Below are 26,634 nucleotides of genomic sequence, written 5' to 3'. Positions count from 1 at the left end.
ATCAAATCCCTTCTGGCTCATATGGCCGAGTCTTTTGTGCCACAACTCCAAATGAGAAGCAACTTCAGCCACTGCAAGAAACTTGCCAGGCAAAGCTTTGCCATGTAAATAGTACAATGTACCACTCTTGCATCCCTTGACAATGAGCATTGATCCCTTAAGCAACTTCCATGAACCCACAGCAAAAATGGTTGTATAACCCTGTGCATCCATCTGGCCAACAGACAATAGACTCTTCTTGATGCCTAGTACATACCTTACATCTTTAAGCATAAACTCTTGGCCATTGTTTAATGCCAAGCGCACAGTGCCCATTCCTTCAATGTCACAAGCATGGTTATCCCCAAGGTAAACCTTGCCATACTTGCCTGCATGATAAGAAGCAAAACACTCCACAGATGGAGTCACATGAAATGAGACACCCGAGTCTACTATCCAAGACTGTGTAAGGCCATCATTTGCACTTAGCAATGCATCAATGACATCTCTACGTGAGATAAGCATGTCTTCTGCATTTGCTACAACAAAATCTGAGGGACATAAAGCTGCAACCAAGATCTTCTCACTGTCGAATAACTATGTGATAACCACACTAGAGGATACATTGACAGTCTCCGAATCCTTGGAGGAGGTACATGCTGATTTTTCCCCTTTCTTATCCTCTATCTTCTTCTTCTCCTGTGATTCCTTCTTTCTTTCCTACTCTTTCTTGAAATACCTGCAATCTGGCTTCTTATGGCCTTTTCTGCCACACTGGTAACAAGTCACATCCTTATCCCTAGACTTGCTTTTGCTCCTGTTTTGAGTCTTGGTACCTGTATTTTTCTTCTGACTTCTGCCTCTCGCATTGTAAGCAGAACTGCCACCTTCCCCACCACTAGACTTGCGTCTAATTTCCTCATTTAAGATGGAGCCTCGCACTCCATCATATGTGAGGTTTGGGCTATTACTCAAAGAAACCACAAGCGTTTCCCAAGAGTCTGGCAAAATCATCAATAAAAATATGGCTTTCAACTTGTCATCAAAATGTTGAAGCCCAGTATCCTGTAGCTAACTCATAACACTGGTAAAAGCACTTAAGTGCTCAGAAGCCGACTTGGCTTCGTCAAGCATCATGTTCACCAGTTTGCGCATCAAATGCACCTGATTCACAGGGGTAGCATTCTCATAAGTGGCCTTCAACTTATGCCAAATTGCATGTGTAGTGTCCAAGTCCTTTATGTCCACCAGAATGTCATCGATCACAGCCATTTTGATATAGGCCTTTGCCCTCTTGTTGAGCTTGGCCCAATCCTCATCCGGCATATCCACAGGCTTTACAGCCAAAAGGACGTCCTCACAATCCTTGAGGAACAAAATCCCCTGCATCCTGTCCTGCCATAGGTCGAAACTTTTACCGTCAAATCGCTTGATTTCCATCAAGCTCTTGGCATCAGACGACAAGGAAGTAGAGGCCATTTGCACGGATAAAAATGCAGCAGAAAGTGTCTACACAAACTCTGAAAATTTTCAGTGATCACAATGTACCGCACGTTGCATACAATGTGCTGAAAATTTCAGCAATTAACAAGTATCCCCAATGCGTACTTGCATAAACCCACAAAAGGCGTACATAAACCTCAATTTGTGTACATAAAAATAGTCCAATTCTGAATTTTTTGCAAATTTACTATTTTGGCGTATCAATTTGCATCAAATGGACCTGTTTTGAGTGGGAAAAGCAAGGGGCATTCACGGGAATCGATTTAGAACACCTGCGTTTTGCTGTTTTGACCTGTAATTTTCTGGTTTTTAACTGTTTTGACCTAATTTCAGCCTGTTTTAGGCTGTTTTGGGAACCCTAATCACCCTAGGTGACACCGGAAGCAAGAAGCTTCGCGATGAAAGCGAAAATTTGACGCGAGAGAAGCCTTTCGTCTACTGTCCAGCCACCTGCGCAAAGCTTCTGAAACCCTAATCTGGCTCTGATACCAGTTGTTGAGCGCGCGGCGGTGTGTGCAAGTGAAACAGCACGCGAGGAGAGGGGTGGCGAAAGCCAGCAAGAGAGGAAGCGCTAGCAGAACGATGAGGGAGAGAGAGAGGGCTCACGTATTTGGGGAAAACTCAATAAGTGAGTTTTGGGTTTTCCCACTTTTATTATAAGTGACCTTTAAAAAATGTATCCAGGTTCAATATGAACCTGGACAAAGTATAAAAATGTACTAAAAGGGGTTATTTAGGCCTTTAACCCAACAACTGGAAAAGTACTATTCCTTCGAAAAAACTATGCATGCAATGTAGATGAACATATAGACGGAGTGCCAAACCGTTCATCAAACACACCGAAACAATGGAATCGAAACTTGTCTTTCTGATCTAAATCAATCAACTGTGGCAAATCACAATGAAAATGCCCATGCTTGATGCTCAATCCTTCTTGTGCTCTTTCGTATACTGTGTCATGCCAAGGAAGAGACGGAGTGTGAATTCCTTGAATGCAAAAATGTCATCTTTCCATGAGTAGTCCGCATACATCCGTGCTCATTCATGAGTGAATCGTGCTCAACGTACAATATGGCATGCCTACAAAAAGGGATCACATAAGGACGGTGATTAAAATACAGGAAAGCATCACGAATGAAACACTCGAACAATGCATGCTGACTAATCATTCGAACACATAATACTTCTTGTGGGGGTTCTTTGGACCTCGACTCGAGAGCCAAGATCGGTTCTTCGTGATTGATCGAATCTTCTTGTGGGGGTTCTATGGACCTCGACTCGAAATCCAAGATCGGTTCTTCGTGATTGATCGAATCTACAAGGAGGTTAGCTTCGCTAGAAAAAGCATCAACTAAACCATCATCCTTGTGAACAATCACATCTTTTTCCTACAAATCATCATGCTTATGAGTAATCACATCTTGATCATGCTTATCATTATCATGCAAATCATGTGTGTCATGCTTTGGAGAAGACAAGACTGAGAGAGTTTTCTTCTCCTAATCCTTTGCAATCTGTGCCTGCAAAATAGCAAAAAGTCGGAACAACTCTTGCATGTGTTGGGCTCTCTGTTCGGCAGCTAAGCGCGCTTGCTCGCGCTCGCGATCCAATTCGGCTCTTCTTTCTTGGTGTTCACGCTTTATGGCTGCCATTCTTTCCTTGTGTTCTGCTTTTCTTGCTTCGCGCTCTAACTTCCTGTCCATCATCATCTTGTTGAAAGCCTCCATAGGAGTTAGTGCAATCCTTTGTATAGATGGGGAAGAGGGAGGGTCGGATAAACCTCCTGGTGGGGAAAACTCTTCTTCACCACTCCCATGCTCACCACCTTCATGCGAAGTATCCATTCTGCTTCAGGTGATGACCATCCACTGAAGTCTTGGGTTCTTAAGTTCACGAGGGACTTGGGTTCTTGGGTTCTTGAGGATCTTGAGTCTTGAGGTTCTTGAGGTTCGTCTTTCACTTGCAATCTATGTTACAGAAAGATCTTCTCTTCACCGGAGCTCTTCTTTTTCCCGCAGGCACACCCTTGGCGGCCTTGCGCTCACACCAAGGTTGTTTTTTCCCACCTCACATCGATTGGCTGGCCGCTAAGTGCACGGTCCGCTCTCAATGAGTGAAAAGAGAAACAAGGGAGCCCACTTGCCCTTATTATCTGATACATAGCATTTCAGCAGATCTAAGAAAGTAGAATTAGCCTCTTCTGACTGTCCATCAGTTTGTGGATGAAACGAAGACGAGAACCTTATGTCGCAATGGCCTAGTGACACAAAGTCTGCCATGCATCATCATAAAACCATCTCTGAGGAGGTAGTGCTCGTGATGTTGCCCCTCTTGTAACTATTCAAAGATCCTTGCAAAATCTTCATCAGCAGTATACTGTTCCTTCATGTCATCTAACTCATGATGATAAGGAATTGACACAGCTGAAATTTGTGGCTTTCTTGATAACGCATCAGCCACAACATTCTTCTTGCCTTCCACATGCATAATCTGGAAGTGGAAAATGGAAAGAATGTTTGCCCATCGCATATGCTTTTCGAATAACTTTGACTGTGTCAAGAAGTATCACAAGGTCTGATGATCTGTTTGGACAACAAAATCAGCACCTAAGAGGTAGTGCTTCCAGCTAGAAAGCGCATGAATCACAGCCAAGAGCTCTTTCTCATAGACTTGCATAGTCCTCTCTGGCCCTTGCAAAATTCGGCTTTCATAAGCTACTACCCGTCCATCTTGCATTAGCACTGCTCCGATGCTACTGCCACACACGTCACACTGGACCACAAATGACTTCCTGAGATCTGGCAAAACAATAACTGGATCTGAAGTCACCTTTTCCTTTAAGAGACTAAAAGCTGAAATCTCTTTTTGGGTCCATCTGAAAGTGACCTCTTTCTTTTGCAAAGCGTGAAGAGGCGATGCTATCTCTACAAAATTTCTGATAACCCTTCTATAGTAGGAACACAATCCCAAGAAGCTTCTGACATCGTGCACAGTCTTCAAGTCTGACCATGTCTTGATAGCTACGACCTTTGCGGGATCCATTCTAACACCATCCTTTGAGACTGTGGCCAAGAAAGTGGATCTCTTCGAGGAAGAATTCACTTTTCTTAGGATTGACAAGTAACCTGTGACTGCGTAGCTCTTCGAACACAATGGTCAAGTGGCACCTATGCTCCTCTTCATTCTTCAAATACACTATCATGTCATCGAAGAACGTCCCAACAAACTATTGATGGGAGCGGAAAATCGAGTCCATCATTCTGTTGAACGTGGCAAGAGCATTTGTTAGCCCAAACGGCATCACTAGAAACTCATAAAGACCAAATGTCGTTCTAAACGCAGTCTTGTGCACATCCTCTGGCCTTATACGAATCTGATGGTACCCACTCTTAAGGTCTATCCTGCTGAAAATTGCAGCACCCTCTAAACGATCGAGAATATCATCAAATCTAGGAATAGGAAACCTATTCTTGATGGTATTCTTATTCAACGCACGGTAATCAATACACATGCGCCATGAGCCATCCTTCTTCTGCACTAGGAGCACTGGGGAGCAAAAGGGTGAAGAACTAGGCTGAATCAGCCCCTTCTCTAATAACTCCTCAACCTGGCCCATAATCTCTTTCTGCTGCACTGCACTAACCCTGTAGGGAGGTCTATTTGGTGGGCTACACCCTGGCACCAAATCTATCCGATGGTCCTCAGGTCTCTCCGGCGGCAATTGCGGTAATGAATCAAAAAAACAGTCACTAAACTTTTGCAAAAATGCTGACCTTTCTTTATCTAACATAGATAAATTTGACTGATCACTATCTGAGACATCACGTGCAAAAATCAAGTACACAGAAAGATAATTCTTTATTACAGAAGTGATAGCAGAAGCAGATACAATAGGGACTGACTCTCCTTTAAGCTTTACATCCAAGATGTGAATTTTGCCCCTATGCTCTACACTCATCTTTTTGTTGTAGGCATCCAAGACTCCATGCACTCGGAACATCCACGGGATCCCCGACAAGGCGTCACAAACTTCCAGCGGCATGATGTAAAACTCTTCTGTGTCCACATACGACTGAATATGCAGACGCAGTTTTCCAATGATGGGAGTAACACACTCTAAGTAGCCAAGACATGCCAATCCTGCCTTTGTTGTGTACCCCATCTCTTCAGCTCTGATGCCCAGCTTCATAGCTAACTCTGGTGAGATAAAGTTGGCTTTGGCACCTGGATCAAAGAACATGAGTGCCATTTGATCCCTAACTTTACCCCATGCCCTGCATAACTCACTGGCATCTGTGCTGGGCCTGTCACCCACCATGTCTGGCACTAAACCTACCGTGGGTTAGGCTTCTTGCCTTTCTTGTCTTCTTTATCCTCTGAGTCAGCTGGTCTTTTCCTTTGTGGACAATTGGTAGAAAAGTGACCAGGCTGCTCGCATATAAAGCATTTGTTCTCAGCCATTAGGACCTTCTTTTCCTCGAGCGAATTGCGCACAAAAGGCTTCCTTTTCTGTTTCTTTGCCTGCGCTCCAGAAGTCCCGGCTGAATCCTTGTCTTTGGTGGCCTTTTCTAACCCCTGTGACGCATCAAGAGCCATTTTCACAAAGGGCTTCTTCGCTGAACTTTTCTTTTGCTGCCCTCCTTTGTCGCTGCTCGGAAATCCACTATCATCTCCTTTCAACAAGGCAAGACCAGTGGTCGCAACTTCCATAAGCTGAGTGAGGGTAGCCACTCTGTTCTTGGTACAGAATCGCGAAGCCCTCTAGGCAGCCCACAACAGTACTTCTCTATCTGCTCTGTCAATGGCACAAATCTATAGGAGGTCACTGAGAGTAACGCTTTACAAAACCTCCTATTGTACTCCAGCAAGCTCTTGCACGAAGCTGAAGTAAGCTAGTGCCAATCTGTCATGACGTCGGCTTCAAATTCATTTGATAGCCAAGCAGATGCAAACATTTGCTTGAAGTAAACCCAAGTGGCGGGTGCCTGTCCTTGCATTAACAATGTCGTCCACCGTGTAAGCGCATTGTCCTTTAAGAAAGTGACAGCTTTCCTGACCTTCAAATTCATTTGATAGCCAAGCAGATGCAAACATTTGCTTGAAGTAAACCCAAGTGGCGGGTGCCCGTCCTTGCATTAACAATGTCGTCCACCATGTAAGTGCATTGTCCTTTAAGAAAGTGGTAGCTTTCCTGACCTTCGAGGCCTCTGTAAAATTCCCTCTCGCATAAGCTGTATCAAACTGCTGAAGGAAAGTGAGGGCCTTTGTCTTATCCTCGAAACCACTGAAGGTACTGAACTTTACAGCTGCACCACCTTCTTTGTAAGCCTTCGGCTTCTCTAGTGCCTCCAAGTTGTCATACGGAATGGTCTGCAACATGGGCACTGTAGTAGGCATGATCAGCACATCTTGACCATTCACATTTTGCGTCAGAGGTGCGATATCTGGCTGCTGTCCAAAAAAACCAGCCATGCCAAAATGACCCTATGGCACTCCAAACTGGCCGTGGTTGCTCTGAAAACCTTACTGCATGCCGATACTACCATACATGGGGTTTGGCATGATACCTTGCATACCCCCGAACATTGTTCCTGGCATGTACGGCTGACTTCCAGGTACATAACCAGCCATACTCTGGAACATTGATCCACCCCTGAAATACCCAGGATGTACCGTGGGCACTGGGTGGTGGAAAAACTGAGTGCATAGCCTGGTATCCAGTTCCCTGTCCATTCAAAACAGCATGCTGGCTCTGAAAGGTGGCGGGCTGAACTGGCATAACCTGTGGAATAGGTGTTCTAGCCACCTGTTCAGGCATAGGAGAGGCCTATTTTGGAGCCCCTGACTCCACAACATGCGAGTGTTCCCTTTCCTCCTGAGCCGCATGAAGTACCTGGGCTTGAGCATCAACAAGCTCCGTACGCGACGTAGGTTGCCTATTTTGTTGTTGCACTGGTGGCGCTTGCAAGAACTCCATAAACCTTGGATTCTGCACCAGCTGCGAAAAGACATTCACCGCGGCAACTAACTGAGTCTTGAACGCATCATCCTCAAGTTGCCCAGTCATAAAGCCCTGTACTACTGGAGGGACATTCACATTGACAGGAGGTACAGACTGACGTGGCCGTGAGCTCTCGCCAATCTCGAAAACCATAGGGATCTCCTGCCTGTCCTTTGAAGAGGAACCCTCTTCCACAATGCCCTTCCCCTTGTCGGCCATAGTGTAATCCCGCGTTCCTGCACTCTGTGTCTTTACCCAAAACAATCCAGGCTCACTCTTTAAGGAAAAAGTGATTGATATCCCGACACGGCCCGTAGGGCGGTAGGCATTGGCTTTCACCCGAAATTCTTTACTTTAGACACACACAGAGTACTTTGCAAAGGTAACCTGTAACGAGGATTAACACCTAAGTACACACACACGGCTCGGAAGCTAGAATGCTCCGAGCAGACGCCGACAACCTGTAGGCCCCAAAATTGGCGCCCTTTCGGTATTTCTTTATTCTTTAACAGAGGGAATAAAACCTGTGATCTCCTACAAGCTGCCCCGCACAATCTAGGCTACGAAACACCTGTTCTTGCCCGATTTCGGTAGCATAACTGCACTAGGACGCTTCACAGTCAGTATCCCCACGCAATAGATGACTTTCCCGACACATACGGACACTTTGCAAAACCTGGCAAGAATCTGCAGCACGCTGAATTCTCTGTGTTTTGCCCCGAAAATGCACCAGATCACCTGTACAGCAGTCCCCTCGCGTCCCCGAACCTCCTTGGGGTATTAGGGTCCGTTTAGGGCCGAAACCCTAAACCTGCAAAAATACACAGCAGGCTGTAATTCCCTGTTTTGGGCTCCGTTTCGCGTGCCGGTCGCATTTGTAGCAAGACCTCGAGCTCCCGCACCTGTAGGGCTACTTGCCCTTTGAATCGGACGAGATTTTTGACGTGAAATTTTTCCGAATTCACCTATACCAGCAAGGGATTAGTCGTTAGCTAATCCAGTACCTGTGCAAGAGGCTCTTGCCTTGGCAATCGCACATGAACCCACATAATTGTACATTGGTCAAATGAAAAGCCCACTAGTGGGGCATAACATATTGCTCGTAGGGGAGAGAGAGAGTAGTGCGTAGCGTGCAGGGCATCACTCCTGGCACCGCATTGTACATAAGGGGGAAAGGAAGCACTCCATAGCTCTTAACTTGTGGCAGATTCAAAATGAGGCTCCTCTCAGCTTAAAATTCAGCGCCAACTCTTCCTTTGTGAGACAAGTGCATAGAAATGTGCCACTTGGCGCATTTACAAGCATTTTTCCCGTTTCGGGTCCGCCACTTAAAAATCTCCCAACTAGTCGCCCAATTGACTTCGCGGCAGAGTTGTAAAATGTTCCCCTAGTCATACCGGAGGTAATGACGCGAACACATTTCGTGGCCCAAAATAGCAGTTCCCTAAAATTTTAGGAAACGATTCCGTTGGGCTCCCTGTGGTCATCTGACCATCTATCCTCATTGGGACCGCATCCAAAAGTGCAATGTGGCCCAACTGTCGGATACTTTCTGTTGGTAGTCACACCTTGACTTTAGGCGTTTATTGAGTTCACTTCCTAGTATCCACCAGCTTGCTAAGTGCGACAGGGGGACCTATATGATCTTGCTCTGAGCCTAGACATCCTCTTACTGTACGAATTCCAGTACCGACCACTACCCATCTGCGGGTGAAACTATCGTTCACATTGGCCATACAATGTCCGACCGTTTGCTACTTCAAGAAGAGGGTCTCAAAAATAAAACAAAACCCATTGGAAAGAAACCAACAACTAAAGTTAGCAGTTGCCACGTCCTCGTGACATAGTTAACAATTGCCACGTCCCCGTGACATAGGGCAAATTTACTAAGTTTGTATATATAGAAACCTAGCGCCAGCACTTTCTGGCAGAAGAGGCAGTAGGAACTCAGTTCAACACACCTTCTCTGCAGGACCCCAGCAGGCCTAACGTTTTGCACCAAGAACAGCCAGCGTTTCCTTCAATTTGCAGATCAGCCCAGCATTTTGCACTTGCAGCAGCCTAGCGACAGCAGGATACAGCAGATCAGCCCTAGCATTAGCAGATTCTCCCCGCATAACACCATATCAGCCTTGCGTTTTTGGAGCAGCATAACAACCAACATTTTTGCAGTTCCGTCGCAACAAGTCAACAAGAAAACCAGCGTTTTCAGTTTTCAGCATACACACTCCGCAAAACAAGTCCCGAACCTTGCAGATCTCACCTTCTCGCAACAGATCCTCGCCGCACGGTCATATCCATCGAAGTTTGCAGATTCAGCCCGGAAAACGCAGATTTCAGCATCTGTGTTCTCAGCGCGTCGTCGCCGTACCATCGTCATCAACATAGACGTCAAAATTCAGCAGATAAAGATTTACAGATTTCAGCCCTTAGCATTATCATATTTCAGCCCGTCTCGTCGTCGTCGGCATCGTCGAAAAGTACAAGCATTGTAGAGATTTGTGCAATCATAAGTAGACCGCTCTCGCCATAGAGAGTGGGGCCTTCGGAGGAGGGTTTGACAACATTCTGGTGTCGTATTCTTCTCTCTCTATCTCTCAGACTCAGCATCTTCATTCATAGTGTTTATCCACTTTGTTTGTGTCCATTGCACTCTCTCATTAAAGGAACGGAAGGCTCTCCCTTCCATAAGTAAAAGGAACCTTGAGCACAGTTCGGAGCACTCATCTTGAGCAAAGTTCAACATTCACTTCCGCTCCACCTAACATTGGTATCAAAGCTTTGGCAGTGTTCCGTATCACTCAAGGAAAGAACCACATAATTTTTTTTTGCTTGTTGCAGTGGCACGTAACCCAAGACCTCTTGGGCGTGCCGATTCCTAATCGTGTTTTTGAAGAGTGACAAGAAACCCAAGAAAGAAGGGCTTGTCCAGCCTCCCCTTGTGCCTCTTTTCACTCAATGAGAGCGGACCATGCACTTAGCGGCCGGCAAATCGACGTGAGGTGGGAAAAAGCAACCTTGGTGTGAGCGCAAGGCCGCTAAGGGGTGCGCCCGCGGAAAAGAGCAGAACTCGGGTGAAGAGAAGATCCTTCTCTAACACAGATTGCAAGCGAAAGAAGAACCGCAAGAATCTCAAGAACCCCAAGACCCTCAAGAACCTCAAGACCCCCAAGAATCCAAGAACCCAAGACCCCAAGAACCCAAGTTCCTCGTGAAGTTAAGAACCCAAGACCACAAGAATCCACGACTTCAGTGGATGGTCATCACCCAAAGCGAAATGGATACTTCGCATGGAGGTGGTGAGCATGGGAGTGGTGAAAAGAGTTTTCCCCACCAAGAGGTTTTTCCGACCCTCCCCCTTCCCCATCTACGCCAAGGATTGCACTAACTCCTATGGAGGCTTTCGACATGATGATGATGGACATGAAGTTAGAACGTGAAGCGAGACAAACAGAAAGAAAGGCCGACTTTGAGCGTGAGCGAGAGCAAGCGCGCTTGGCGGCCGAACAGAGAGCCCAACAGATGCAAGAGTTGTTCCGACTCTTTTCTAGTGTGCAGGCACAGATTGCAAAGGATCAGGAAAAGGAGACTCTCTCACAGTCTCTTCTTTTCCAAAGCAAGACACACAGGAATTACATGATTTGCATAATGATTTGAATGATAATGACAAGCATGATGAATTGCATGATACTGATGAGCATGATGATTTGCCTGATTAAGATGTGATTTCTCACAAGCATGATGATTTGCATGAAGATGATGTGATTGTTCACAAGGATGATGTGTTAGTTGATACTTTCTCTAGTGAAGCTAACCTCATTGCAGAGACGATCAATCACGAAGCACCGATCTTGGCTCTCGAGTCTAGGTTCAAAGATCCCCCTCAGGAAGAACCGATCTTGGCTCTCGAGCCTAGGTCCACAGAACCCCCACAAAAAGTACTATGTGTTCAAATGATTAGTCAGCACGCATTTGTCGAGTGTTTCATTCGTGATCGTTTCCTGTATTTTAGTCAGCATCTTTACTGGACTCCTTTTCCTAGGCATGCCATATTGTACATTGAGCACGATTCACTCATGGATGAGCACGGATGTATGCGGATTTCTCATAGCAAGATGAAATGTTTGCATTCTAGGAAGTCACATTCAATGTCTCTTCCTTGGCATGACACAGTCGTAGAAAGATCACAAGAAGAATTGAGCATCAAGCCTCGGCATGTCTATTGTGCTTTGCCACAGTTGATTGATTTAGATCAGAAAGATGAGTTTGGAATCCATGTTTTGCATGTGTTTGATCAACGGTTTGGCACTCCGTCTCTATGTTCATCTGCATTGCATGCGCAGTTTTTTCGAAGGAGTAGTGTTTTTCCAGTCACTTTACATGGAATGGGTATGTTCATGTCTTTGTGTTGGAAGTGGTTTCAGGAATTTTCAACCTTGGAGATTCTTGAAGAAGGTGAACTTACGTCCATAAACAAAGTTGAAGCATTGAAGGAGCCACAGAAGACTTTGTCGCTTTCGGCGCGGCCCAAAGAAGCAAGCATTGAAGACCTTTATGAAGTTCAAGTATCGCACGACCCACATATCAGAGTGGGCCGACGAAGAGTCCTTTCCAGGATTCCGGATCTTGTTGGCGATCTCTCTCGTCGCCATACAGTTTGGTACCAATACCTCACTTTGAAAAGGAGGGGATGTCACGTGACACATCCAACCCTATGTATCAATGGACAAGCTACAGCATGACAAGGGTTCAGTGTTGGAATTAGGGTTGCAGAGAAGCACACACAGCTTGGAGAAGACGAAGGAAGCTCAAGGCACACAATAGAGAGTGTGTTACTTAGTGTGCAATGGAAAGATAGATAGCCCTAGAGTGATGGGCATATATACAATGCACGGGGGAAAAAACCTCCTAAAGAGGGAAAAAATGCCCTGGCGATCCTAGTGTGTTCACACACATCACTACCACATGTATATGGTAACAAATCTCCCCTGGAGTGATGCGGTGAACGAGAGCTGGCACATGAGTAAAGGGAAGTGCCATGCCCTGAGGACAGGATCAGTCCACAAAGGGGAGTAAGCCCAAAGCTTTGCGGAAAGCTTCAAGCTTCTCACGAGACAATGCCTTTGTGAAAAGATCTGCAAGGTTGTCCTGTGTTGGCACATAAGCCAAGCTGATCTCTCCTGCTGAGAGCCTCTCTGACATAGTGGTAATGCACCTCAATGTGCTTTGTGCGAGCATGAAAAACTGGGTTCCTCGCAACTGCCAATGCGCTCTGACTGTCAGTGTAGATAGTGTTGGCAGTGTCCTGTCCAACACCCAAATCAGCCATAAGGCGTCTAAGCCATACACACTCAACCGTAGCTGTGAAGATTGCCTTGTACTCAACCTCACAACTCGAAGTGGCCACAGTAGGTTGCTTCTTGCTCAACCATGATATACATGAACTGCCAAGCATGAAACAAAAACCACTTGTGGACACTCGCGTGTCAAAACAACCAGCCCAATCTGAGTCCGAAAAAGCATGTAAGTCTGGCGGCAATGATCCCCCCTTGGGATAAAACAAGCGAAGATGTAAAGTGCCACTAAGGTAGCGGAAAATCCTCTTAACAGCTTGCCAATGCTTAGACCCTGGGCTATGCATAAATCTGCTGACCTGTGAGACTGCAAACTGAATATCCGGCCTCGTGTTGCATACATAAATGAGGCAGCCAACAGCAGTTTGGTAAAGAGTGACATCTGCAGGATCGCCAGCATCATGTAGACTCAATTTCAAACCAGTTTCCATGGGAGTGGCAATAGGTTTGCAATCCTCAAGTCCAAACTTACATAGCAATGTCTCTATGTAACTTTTCTGACACAAGGCAATACCCCATCACACTGCTTAAACTGTATACCCAAATAATGATGCAACAGCCCCAAATCTTTCATCTTGAAAGTAGCATTCAAATCAGCCTTAAATTCAGCAATATGTCTCTCATTTGGTCCAGTGATCAGCAATTCATCAACATAAAGAACCACGATGAGAAATACATCACCCTCACGCTTTACATACAATGTGCTTTCTGTTGGACTGTTACGAAAGCCTTGTTTGACCAAATGAGTGTCAGCTTTCTCATACCAAGCACGAGGAGATTGCTTCAACCCATACAAAACCTTGTTACATTTGCACACTTTGTCCTCTTGTCCTTTTATGACAAAACCGCGAGGCTGCGTTACATAAACTTCCTCAAATATGTCACCATTAAAGAAAGCAGTAACAATGTCTGATTGATGTACATCCTAACCAAAATGAGCTGCCAATGCACATAGAAAACGCACAGTAGTCATACAACAAGTGGAAGCAAAAGTCTCTTCATAATCTATGCCTTTTTGCTGTGCATAACCCTTTGCAACAAGTCGAGCCTTATGGCGATCAATCTCACCATCCGGCTTGCGTTTCAACTTGTAAACCCACTTCGTACCAATGGCCTTTTTGCCAGGAGGCAAATCACATAAAGTCCATGTGTCATTTTCTATAAGTGCATCATATTCTGATTGCATGGCAGCCATCCAATTTTCTGAATTCTGTGCTTTATCAAAAGTCAGAGGCTCCTCAACATCATGTAAGCTAGACACAGCCAAAGCATAACAATCAGATGCATAAGATGCATGGCGAGAGCCTGAACGAGTACGACTAGACAAAGGTGCATCCAATTTACTGTCACGCAAAGTGTGCACCAGCCATTTTGGCATACCTCTAGCCTGCTCATTTTCAGCCCTTTCCTCATCAAGTACATCATGTACATCTGCATCAGTAATAGGTTGATCTAAAACATTTTCAGAAACCCCCATAGACTGTACATTTGCCTCATTGGAACTTACATTCGTATTTCCACCACTGAAAAGAAGCAACAAAGTGTCATAAATGTCCTGTGAGCTTACATTACTGTCTCTAGTACATGACAGCAAGGGCTGAACAGAATCTTCCACAAACACTACATCCCGAGAAACCAGAATACGTTTTGTTTGCGGATGACACAACCTGTAACCTTTGCTTTCAGCACTATAACCAACAAAAATACATTTGACAGCCTTATCATCCAATTTTCTGCGTTGCACTTGTGGCACCAAAGCATATGCCAAACAGCCAAAAACACGCATGTGCTCAATAGAAGGCTTTCTATCATGCCATGCTTCATATGGAGTAATAGACTGCAAAGCTTTCGTAGGACACCTATTAAGTACATAAGTGGCACACATGATGGCCTCAAGCCAAAAAGAATGCGATAAAGCTTGACTTTTGACCATACATCGTGCCATTTCCGTCAGTGACCTGTTTTTTCTCTCAACAACACCATTTTGCTGAGGTGTATAAGGCACTGTACATTGGTGTTTTATCCCACGACTAGCAAGAAATGCATTAAATTCATGAGACATGTACTCCCCCCCTCGATCGGAACGGAGGGTGCCCATAGTACATTTCGAGACATTTTCAGCCATAGCCAGAAATTGTTTGAAGCACATAAAAACTTCGGACTTCGCTTTAAGCGGAAATACCCATGCATGCCTGGAGTAATCATCAATGAAAGTCACAAAGTACAGGTAATTGCCCAAGGACGGAGTTTGCATGGGCCCACAAACATCACTATGCACAAGCTGCAACCTGCATGTGGCCCAAACTTAACCATCCTTTGGAAACTTAGAACGTTGCATCTTACCCAAAATACAGCCTTCACAAACATGTTTGACGGGTGCTTCAAGAGGCGGCAAAGAAGCAACCATATCAGATTTCTGCAAACGCAGCAAACTGGCAAAATTCAGATGACCAAAACGTGCATGTCAAAGTTTGCATCTGAAATAGCCCTTGAATCTGCAACAGCATTTGCAAAATTTTGTCCACACTTGTCATACAAAGTGAGCTTATACAACCCACGGCACAAAAGCCCAGATGCAACAATTTCATCACCAAAACTGAGATCATGAACTGTACATCTGTCATCCACAAATTTGACTACAAGTCCAAGTCTAGCAAGTGCGGATACAGACAAGAGATTCTTCTTGATCCCAGGTACATAAAGTGCATCAACAAGTGTGAAAGAACTGCCATTAGCAGCAGTAAGCACAATCTTTCCAACTCCCTGAACTGGATAAGAGGCGTTGTTGGCACAAGTGACAGAATTCCCATGAGGGACAGACTCGAGAGAGGTAAACAATTCACGATGTGAGGTAATGTGCTTTGTAGCACCACTGTCGAAATACCACACATGTGAATCTGCAGCAACTCACAAGCATGCATCATGGACAACAGGATTGTAAGTGCACTCTGCGCTAAAAGCCCATTCTGCATCAACATCAGCAACACAGTCTCCTTTCACAAAAGACTCAACAATGGCTGCATTTGTAGTGGAACCAGCATTTGCAGTGGAACCACCCTCTTTCTTCTTAGCCTCTTTGGCCTTCAACTTAGGACACGACTTGATCAAGTGATCATTGGCTTTACAATAATGGCAACGCATCTTCTTTTTGCCCTTATCACCAGAATTGCGAGATGAAGTACTGCCAGCAGAAGCATTAGGAACATAATTTTTGCCACTCGCAGCATAACCATAAGAAGTGGCTGCATTGCTGTTACCACCCTTTCTTTGAGAAGCAATAAAAGCCTGTTCAACTGCACGCTGTCTAGTCCTGTTTTTTTTGGACAGTGACTCTTGCAACAGCAATGTGCATAATGCATCAAACTTGACAACTTCTGGATTTCCTTGGGTCATCAGTCTCCGAGTACTAGCAAAAGTCTGGTAGGAATCTGGTAAGGCATCAAGAACAGTCTGCACAAGGGAACTGTCTGAAATGACTTCACATGCAGAAATAAACTGCTCATTGATATCCTTGACACTAGCAAGGAAAGTGTCCATATCATCTTCCTCATGCATAATCTTCGACTCCAGCTCTTTATGCAGCAAAGCAATTTTAGCCTCATTGCGGCTTACATAAAGACCTGCTAAAATATCCCAAGCCTGTTTTGCAGATTTTGCTGAACGGATGTGAGGAACAATGGTGCGCTTCACAGACAACGCAATCAATGCATGAGCCTGCGCATCCTTAGCATCCCAACGAGCTTGTTCTGCCGTAGGCAAAACAACTCTAACAGCTGCAATCCTTGCAGCAAGACCTGCAACATCCTCAACATCGCCTACATCCTCAGAACCAGGACGTACATCAATGCCCTGCACAATGTTCCAGACACCCTTTGACACAAAAACATGTTGCATCATATAAGCCCACATAGGGTAGTTGTCCCCATCCAACCTGTCCTCAACAGCAAACATCTTGAACACATCTGTGTTGTTGTTGTCAGCCATGGTAAATGCTACACCTGATGTGAAAACTGCCCGAAAATAGGAGAAACGGAGCGGGAACAACTTGTGCTATATAGCACAAACCATAGAAGACTATAAGGCACCTGTTATGCAGAAAACGGCACTAACAGAAATTCTGCACAAAATGACGAAATAGCCTGTGCAGTACTGCCTGTAGTGGAAACGGAGGCCGAAATGAGCCCAAATCAAAATTCTGAGCAGACCGAGCTCTTTGAGTCTTCCCAAAAAATTTGTCGACCTGCGAATGCTCGCCAAAGCTCACTGAAATCAGAGAAAGTTAGCAGGCATGTGCTGGAGCAGCTGGCGACTAAGCCCGGGAGGACTTGACCTGCTCTGATACCAATTGGTAGAATTAGGGTTGTAGAGAAGCACACACAGCTTGGAGAAGACGAAGGAAGCTCAAGGCACACAATAGCGAGTGTGTTACTTAGTGTGCAATGGAAAGATAGATAGCCCTAGAGTGATGGGCGTATATACAATGCACGGGGGAAAAAACCTCCTAAAGAGGGAAAAAATGCCCCGGCGGTCCTAGTGTGTTCACACACATCACTACCACATGTATATGGTAACATTCAGTTCGGTCAAGTCAATCTAGAATAGGAAGTGATCTGGCACTTTTGTGAGTCTGTTCGCAGACCGTGCATGTCTAGACACTTAAGAGTAGATGCATATCCTCTGGTTGCACACAGCATGATCATCAGATTTCCATCAAAACCCATCAGGGGCATTTTTACAGTGCATAGACCTATTTTCCCTATTTTTGACATTTTTCACTTATTATTTTTAAGTGACTTTTGTTGGGAACTAGGTAGGGCAAATTTACTAAGTTTGTATATATAGAAACCTAGAGCTGGCACTTTCTAGCAGGAGAGGCAGCAGGAACTCACTTCAACAGGCACCTTCTCAGCAGGAGCCCCAGCAGGCCTAGCGTTTTTGTATCAGCAGCAAGACCTAGTGTTTTGCACCAAGAACAGCCAGTGTTTCCTTCAATTTGCAGATCAGCCTAGCGTTTTGCACTTGCAGCAACCTGGCGACAACAGGATACAGCAGATCAGCCCTAGCGTTAGCAGATTCTCCCCGCATAACACCATATCAGCCTAGCGTTTTTGGAGCAACATAACAGCCAATGTTTTTGCAGTTCCGTCGCGACAAGTCAACAAGAAAACCAGCGTTTTCAGTTTTCAGCATAGACACTCCGCAAAACAAGTCCTGAACCTCGCAGATCTCACCTTCTCGCAGCAAATCCTCGCCGCATGGTCAAATCTCGCGAAGTTTGCAGATTCAGCCCGGAAAGCGCAGATTCAACATCTGCGTTTTCAGTGCGTCGTCGTCGTACCGTCGTCATCAACATTGTCATCGACATAGAGTCAGAATTCAGCAGATAATGATTTGCAGATTTCAGCCCTTAGCATTTTCAAATTTCAGCCCGTCTCGTCGTCATCCTCATCGTCGGCAAGTCCAAGCATTGTAGAGATTTGTGCAATCATAAGTAGACCACTCTCGCCATAGAGAGTGGGGCCTTCGGAGGAGGGTTTGACAACATTCTAGTGTAGTATTCTTCTCCCTCTCTCTCTCAGACTCAGCACCTTCATTCACAGTGTTTATCCACTTTGTTTGTGTTTATTGCACTCTCTCACTAAAGGAACGGAAGGCTCTCCCTTCCGTAAGTAAAAGGAACCTTGAGCACAGTTCGGAGCACTCATCTTGAGCAAAGTTCAACGTTCACTTCTGCTGCACCTTACAACATGCTTGGCTAATTTGCCCTACCCAGTTCCCAACAAAAGTCACTTAAAAATAATAAGTGAAAAATGTCAAAAATAGGAAAAATAGGTCTATGCACTGTAAAAATGCTCGATGGAATCTGATGATCATGTTGTGTGCAACCAGCGGATATGCATCTAATCTAAGTGTCCGGACATGCACGGTCTGCGAACAGACTCACAAAAGTGCCAGATCACCTCCTGATCTAACTGAACTAAACCTATGTCATGAAGTAGCTTGTCCACGTACACATAGGGTTAGATGTGCACGTGACAGGACGCATGCTACATGCGCATGCAAATGCAAAAGAGGGTTAGGGTAGCTCCTTCTATATCCGCATAAAAGGCAAGCAAATTGATATTCAAGATCTGGATTTTCGTGTATCCGATGTTGATCTTTGTTCAAAGACATAGCGATGAAGACGAGAGAGCGCCCAATGTGCATTGGACTAAGGGGGGAATGGTTATGAAGTCCGGGCAGGGACGCAAAGCTTCTTTGACAAAAAAAAAAACTGAGAGAGGTTCTTTGGGTTCTTGATTCTGCTTGGGTTCTTGTTGGTTCTTCCCTTGAGTTCGCAAAGTCGAAGCACGCACAAAGCTCTGATACCAATGTCAGTTGCAGCGAAAGTGTTTTAAGGGTTTAGCTCGGATCGGGTACTCCGCACACAAACACAAGGTTACCTTACTTCACTTCAAAGAACTGAACTGAAGTGAATGAAAGAGAGAGAGAGAGAGAGAGAGAGAGAGAGAGAGAGAGAGAGAGAGAGAGAGAGAGAGAGAGAGAGCATGGAATGTCGAGTCCCAACCACCCTCAAGGGCCCCCTTGCCACAGCAAGTACTTGCTTTGTTGCCACAGCAAGTACTTGCTTTATTTCTTGCACAAATGCTCATACAATGATGCTAAATGATGAGATGTTGAGATGTTAAGGGGTACTTGATGCTACAAATGTTGGGTACTGACGAAGCTAAGGCCTGGGTACTGCAGGTACTTGGTACTTGGTATTGTGGGCACTTGCCACTTGGTACTGTTGGGTACAATAGGTACTTGGATGCTAAGGACACGGAGGTCCTGAACATCCCTACGCTAAGCTAGGCAAGAGCTAAGCCAATATGCAAGGGGTGCTAGATGTTGGGGTACAGCGACGATGACGACGACGACGACTTGTATTGCGGTGTTGTTGAGGTACTAATGGGTGTTGCTGAGGTACTTGGTACTGCGACGATGACGATGACGATGATGACAATGAGGCTGTGGGCTGATCTGCTATCGCCGGGGACGACGATGGGCTGAAAACTGAAATCGCTGAAAAGGCTATGGGCTGAAAATTGAAAACGCTAAGGGCTCTGCGACGAGGACTGCAGTCGCGGTGAGAATTGGGCTGGATGCTGAAAATGCTGATGGCTGATGGGAAAAACGTTGTCCTTGCTGGTCCTGCTTGTACTTCTGAAGAGGCTCTGTCACTGCTCCTCTGCCTTCTATTGGTGCCCCGAGGGTATGGGCATGAGAGGGTATGCAACTATGACCGGCATGGGCATGCACGTCCTGCGAGAGGCTCACAAAGTGCCAGGCTAGGTCCTAAGCTAACTAGGATTGATGCTAGATTATAGCAAAAGCTTGTCGACGTGGCGCAAGTGCAGTGCACACGTGACAAAATAAGTCTTGATCTGCTTGACCACTAGAACCTCCTTTCTTCTTTGTAGTGGAGGATGTAACTGCTTTTCTAACCATAGATGGTTGAGACTGTCAAATCAATAGGATCCTTAATTACTGACGACTTTTCCTTCTTTCAAGGAGCTGATGTGCCAACACCTCTTTCCACTGCCAAAAATCAATTTCATGCTCTTCTTTGGCATAAATTTAGTAGATTTGGGATCCTTGTAATAAACAAGAAAAACATGTCTTATAAATAAAGGTGTCATTAAAGATTGTCGGAGGAGAAAATGGTTTACTAAAGAAACTAGAAGACACTAGATAGCTTTATTAAGTTATTGAAATCCACACAGAAATTTATGCATAATGAACTATCAACCTCAATTTAACTTGTAAAGCAGAGCGGTTGCATGCAATAAGAGTTGCAACTAGCTATGAGGTGTGATCTTGAAATCGGAAGAGACCTTGTTTATCGGTTTTATTAGGAGAAAAAACTTGTAAAGAGCATATTAAAGAAGTATACATACCTTTTTTCTTTACTTTAAATTTTTTAACAATCTTTTGTGTTCAACGGGTAGATTAGATTAAGAACTCAAAAGAATGGAAAAATACATAGATTTAACCAAGACCGTTCCCTTCTAACACGCAAACAATTAAGAGAACCTTTCTTATGTCCAATCGTCAAATTGAAAAATGACTAGAAGAATGGGATATGGTTTGCATAAGTGCTAAAAACAAGGTCTTGGTCTTAGATGTGGGCATGAAAACCTTGTTAAACACTCTAGACATTTGAAAAAACAACTCAGCATGCAGTTTAACCTTAAAGAGAATGGAAAATATATTACAATCCAAATGAATGAGCCGATGAACACCACTACTCTGGCTACATGGTATGCACTTATGTCTACCTCTCAATCTCACGGTTCACCCCCCTTAATTACGTGTTTCGTGCCTTGTTCAGGCCCCCATACAAAGGAAAGCAATTTGAGCATAAAACTTTGGCAGGAACCCGAACCTAGATAGGATGAGGTCAATTTGGGGATGTAAAGCATTGTAAACGGTCAAAAGATGGCTTAAGTAGACTTGACACATTTCCAAGTAGATTTAGGTGAATGTAAGTTTAGACTCGACGTTCTAACTTGCAAGCCACACGAGCATGATGTGTCAAGCACCTTGGCCTTCACTTTCCGACCACCCACAAATAGTGTGAATGTGTCATGCATTGGCTTGAACCTTCCAAGAGAGCCTACTATGATTTTGAAAATATGTGTCAACAAAGAGAGAAAATGTTGGACTTGCATGAAATATATCTTTGACACCTTAGTCACTCTTGTGCTTCTTTAAGGCGTTGAAGTATGGGGTGGTTGCATTTGTAACTCTACATGGATGGAGAGAGTTGTGTACGTGATAAAGATGCACCAAAGCTCTACATATCCGCTTCCTACAAATGCATGGGAGGCAAGCAAAAATTTTCAAAAGGCATACAGAAGTAAAATATTTAGCTTTATATGGATGCAAGATATAAGGAGCGAGTTTGCTACTACATTCAAAGAATCTATCTTGGATGCACCCATCGACACAATCAGATCTCTGGTAGGGCTTGACTTTGGTCGTCATGATTCTACAATCCAAGAGGACATTACTAGTGAGCGTTATAGAACATAGGTTCTTGTTTATAGAACATAGGTTCTCGGAAGAAGAAAGAAGCTTAGAGAAATATTCGAGGTGGAGAAGTGAAAGGGTGCATAGAGTGGGGGTATCGGGTGGTACACCGTACGTTCAGCAAATATTGTGTATCTCAAATCTGATGATCTGATCAAAGACTACCAAATGCCAACCTTGCCACTCCAACTCATAAGCGAGAAATCATCCTCATCAAGCAAAGGCTCCTTCCTCATTGGCCGCTTAATGCTCTCGAAGGCTATGATAAGGTTACACTCAAGGAATGGGACAACTCATAATGGAAAATCAGCCCACTTGGCAAAAGAATTAGCTTAGGAGAGGCCAAACGACCACATATTCTACTTGACTACCTTGAAGGAGATTCATATCGACCCTACCTTTTGCCTACTAAGAAGAAGAAGAGCCTAGCACTCTTCAAGGATCACTCTACCAAGCATCAAGCTTGGCTTAATTTTATATACCTAGATGAATCCAGGATATACCCAGATTCACCCTTGAAGGAAAGTACAAGGTATAGACTGTAACTAAGTCAGACTTTGTAAATAATTAATTTATTTACGAGAAAAGAATTATCTAATTAGTTGTGTGCACACCAGAATAGACCTAGCAGTTCTAAGGCCTCAGGTGAGCCTAAATGCGGGCTAGAACACCTCAGAGGGACCTTAGCAGAAATTACCCTGAAGCCCTAGTGATTGGGAAATCGGGTCTTCAGAAAGGGGTAAGCAGTAGCCTCAGATTTTAGGCTCAGAAAAATACGCGCGTCAGTACAAGCACATGAATGAGATGGGGTCCTTAGAACAGTGACCCTAAGGCTAATAAAGCTAATAAAGCCTTAGGGTAAATTTCGTGAAATTAAATTTAACGGTCCGTGCCCGGGCGAGCGGCCGGACAAGTGTGAACAGGTAAAGGCGGTGCAGTGCCCGTGCGGCATTGCGCCGGCAGACCTTTGGTGTTCTCATAAAAGAATCATTGGTAGCAATTGTTAGTTAGTTGCACATTTTTTTAATTAATAAGCTAGAAGTTTTTAAAGTCAAAAGTTGAATGGTTTTTAAGTTTTTAAAGTAAGTGTGCCAAGTGGCACACTTACCAATGCAAACTAACTCTCTCTCTCTCACTCTCACCCTCTCTCTCTTCCTAGCGTCCCCTCTCCCTGATGGCTATTTAGGAGCCCCCCCTCCCCCATTTTCAGGGCTGGCAGTGCACCTACCCCCCCTAATGTGAGCGTGCTCTACGCGGTGGAGCCCTCCATTGAAGCTTGAGAGCAGCCCCTTGCGACATATGTGGTAGCCTTGTGCTCCCATTGTCAAGAACAAGGGATCTCACAGTCATAGACACCTTCTGGTGAAGTTTCATCGCGAGAAGCTGCCGTAGACGCTCTCTTAGCAAAGTGCGGCTGCTGTAATTCTCTGTTTTCAGCCCCTAATCACCTCGATTAGGGTTGTTTTCAGCAGATCAGCCATAGAAATTCTCTTCTCTCTCCTTATCCTAAGTCTACATCAAGTTTGGCGCGATTCCATCGCGAAGAAGACCTCTGTTTCGACGTAGGGGTGCGCACAGGTAAGAATTTCAGGTTATGTGCAGAAAATTACAGCAAGCATGTGCGTGTGCATTTTGCTTGTTTCTCTTTTGTGTTCGATGCATGAAGGAATGAGCATGAAGGCAACACATAACGGAAGATGGACTCTCCTCTGTGAGAGCTTCCGATGAGTTGTTTCGGAAGATAGACTCTCTTTTCGAGAGCTTCCAACCAGTCTCGCAGAAGAGGGGAAATCCCCTAAGCAGTAAGAAAGTGGAAACACTTTCTCAGTCAGTAGTCAGAACAGAACAGAAGAAAGAATAGAGGACGGGCGTGTGCCCAGTTCCTGTGCTTGTAAAGATTCTCCCTTAGTAATAAAGATATTCTCTTTATGGGGGGGACCAGCCCATCTTCTGGTCCCCAATGAAGTGTCAAGTTTTCTCGCTCCCTCTAATTCTCTTGAGTATTTGAAGTGCAATTAAACGTCAGTTTACGCTTCCATATTTTTGTGACAGTCATGGTAGTCACCCACGAGACAATATAACCATCAGCTCCATCATGCATAGTATTGACTAAATACCACGACATCCCCACTAACGTGATCAGTGCCCAATAGTGGGTGTAGAACTAGGTACAAACAGATGCTCCCAAACACAACACACACCACACGCACACACATATGAGCATACATCAACACAAAGTTCAACGTGCTGAGTTTCTGTCATGACTCCGGAGATCAAGGGCAGACTCAGCCATAATGAAGCCTAGCACTAAGAGAAGCGTTAAATTGGAAAAATTAGCACAAAAGAAAAGGTAGTTGATAGGGCATACGCACCACAAAAGATAGAAAGAATTAGCACAATATCAACTGGTCGTAACTCGGACGAAAACTTCACAATGTGAGGTCTACATGACGTTGGAGGATTTTGTATTCTTTACGGAAGCCTTGATCTAGGAATTGTTCTAAGTCCTCAAATCCTTACAGTGCTTGAATATTTTCTTCATAGCCTGCTCCAACAAGCGCTTGGCATAAATTGAATCCTTTGGAATACTCCAAAAAATTATCTAAAAAATGGTCATTCTAACCAACATCAATGTCCGCACTATGGAGGCATGCTCTTCTCCTCTCTAATTTGCACTTGTGTGCTCTTCGCCTCCTTCCTCCTCCGCTTTCTCTTCCACAATGACTTCCACCTCTTCATCCTTCACCCCTTGACCAACCGTAAACCGAATGTAAACAAACACACACACACACACAGCAATGGAATTTCAGCAAAACTTAAAAGTAGTCCCCCTCCCCTCCCCCCTTGATTTGAGATCAGCTTGAGGGCTAGATTGGATGGAGATGGATACTGGCAATGTAACAAACTGCTGACGTGTCGACCTATCGGAGCTACCGGTCGAGGGGCCTAAACAACAAGCAACAGAAGAAGTGTCACAAAGTGATGACGTGGTTGTCCAAGAGCAAAAAACCCTAACCCTAATTTTTACCAAAAACCCTAATTCTATAACCCTAATTCCAGAAACCCTAACTGCTGAAACCCTAAAACCTGCAAACCCTAACCCTAAAACTGCAACAGCGTGGCTGATTTCTGAAAATTGCGTTGGCATGATGACGTGGCAGGCTGTACGGATTTCCGTGATTTACGTTGGCAGCTTTTGGCATTGCTTTTTGGACCAGAAGCTTTTGAGTTTGAAAGCTTTTCATGTAAATCGCTTTTTAGGCCAAGGGTTTAAATATGAGGCTAGGGCTCATTCTCTGGCATGCTTCCTGGAGAAGGTGTAGAGTCTTGAGTACCGGCTTGTACTTTGATGATGCAATATAAAGAAATACCGAAAGGGGCGCCAAGGATTGGGGCCAATACTCTCTGGGGTGGAATTCCGCCACTCTGTGTCGCGTGTCGTCTCTCTCTCTCTTTCAGTTCAGTTGTTATTGAAGTGCTAAAAGTCTGTTCAGCCTGTTCTCTTCTATTTGGCACGTGGTGCCCGCCTTGTGACAGGCAATATAGACATCATGTGGTTCCAAATAGCCTCTATTAGGCTACCGATCATTGAGTGGTGCAAATTTTGCTTTATTCACATTGCTCGATTGGGTTGTGTGTTGCATTTAGAGTATGCCCTGAATGGCTGAAGGACCTATGTATGTAACATAGGTATATTGAGTCTACTTCAAGTGTTTCCAGTCATTGACTGCAGCCATGTCCAGACATGCTGAGCATAATCCATTTCCAGGCTGGAATTATTTTCAGCGACTTAACTTTGACATGAATGCACTGCTTTTGCTTGTCATTGTAGTCATCTCCTACCCTTCCTTGTACAAAGAAAGTGGCACTCAATCAATAGAACACCACAGTATGCTTTTGCATTAAACACTATACGACAGCCCATAAGTGTCCCAAGCTCTCTCGCAACAAGACACACATTTAACAGCTAGATACCAATGCAAACATTGCATCTTTTTCATCGCTGGTACAGTGTGGCTGTGCGGAAATTAGAATGGAATACTACAAAGCATCCTCCAGGAAAGAAAGACAAGGCAACGCAAAATATGTTCCTGAATTTCACTAATCAAGTAAAATGGATGGACTCGCCTGCTCCACAGACTTGACAACGCTTTGCAGCTCGCGAGAATCATTATGCAGGAGGATGGCCTTCTTTCCCTCGGCAGAAGCTCCCTGGAGCGACTCTTGCAGCTGCTTGGAAGGGCCCTTCTCCTTGTGGGTTTGGGGAGGTCCAAAACCTTTCTTTCTCTCGAGAGACGCCCGGAAAGTGGGGAGAGAAGAAAGACACGTAGCTGTCCTGTAGGGAAGTGGCGATGAAAGAAGGAATGTAGTCGTATGAGACATCTCTCAGAGCCTCCGCCACGAACACCACTTCCAAAGGTTGGTACATTTGGCAAGAGATTTATGTATGCAGCCTGCTGCCCCAGAGGGAGAAAATGCCTCCCCTTTTTGCTAATGAATATATGTTGAAAGTGAAAATGATAAGAGAGTGAAATTGGTCACCCACTCTGATCCAAGGCAAAAGGTAGGTCTCCAACAAGCTGACGACCAATGTTGCCATCTCTGATATAGATGGCAGATTGCTACCTCGAAGAAAAGCAAACAGCATCTCCTCCATGTTCCTAACCTATTTTTTGTTGGCAAACACAACATGATACAGAACATTGAGAACCATTAACGAAA

At 44.8% G+C, this 26,634-nt stretch overlaps 1 protein-coding gene across 1 annotated transcript in view; it reads right to left on the bottom strand.

The window, feature by feature from the left end:
- Positions 1-26,356, bottom strand: part of LOC147463842 (uncharacterized) — a 128,736-nt gene extending 102,380 nt beyond the window's left edge. Inside the window, exon 1 of the mRNA XM_086491582.1 lies at positions 26,041-26,356. Within this exon, the coding sequence (XP_086347708.1) occupies positions 26,041-26,295 (255 nt within the window). The 5' untranslated portion in view covers positions 26,296-26,356. The remainder of the gene's footprint in view (positions 1-26,040) is intronic.
- Positions 26,357-26,634: the final 278 nt, after the last annotated feature.

The sequence above is a fragment of the Adiantum capillus-veneris genome, chromosome 2, assembly GCF_014529385.1.
Source record: "Adiantum capillus-veneris isolate H3 chromosome 2, ASM1452938v2, whole genome shotgun sequence".
Lineage (NCBI taxonomy): Eukaryota > Viridiplantae > Streptophyta > Polypodiopsida > Polypodiales > Pteridaceae > Adiantum > Adiantum capillus-veneris.
This window is presented reverse-complemented; position numbering and strand designations above follow the sequence as displayed.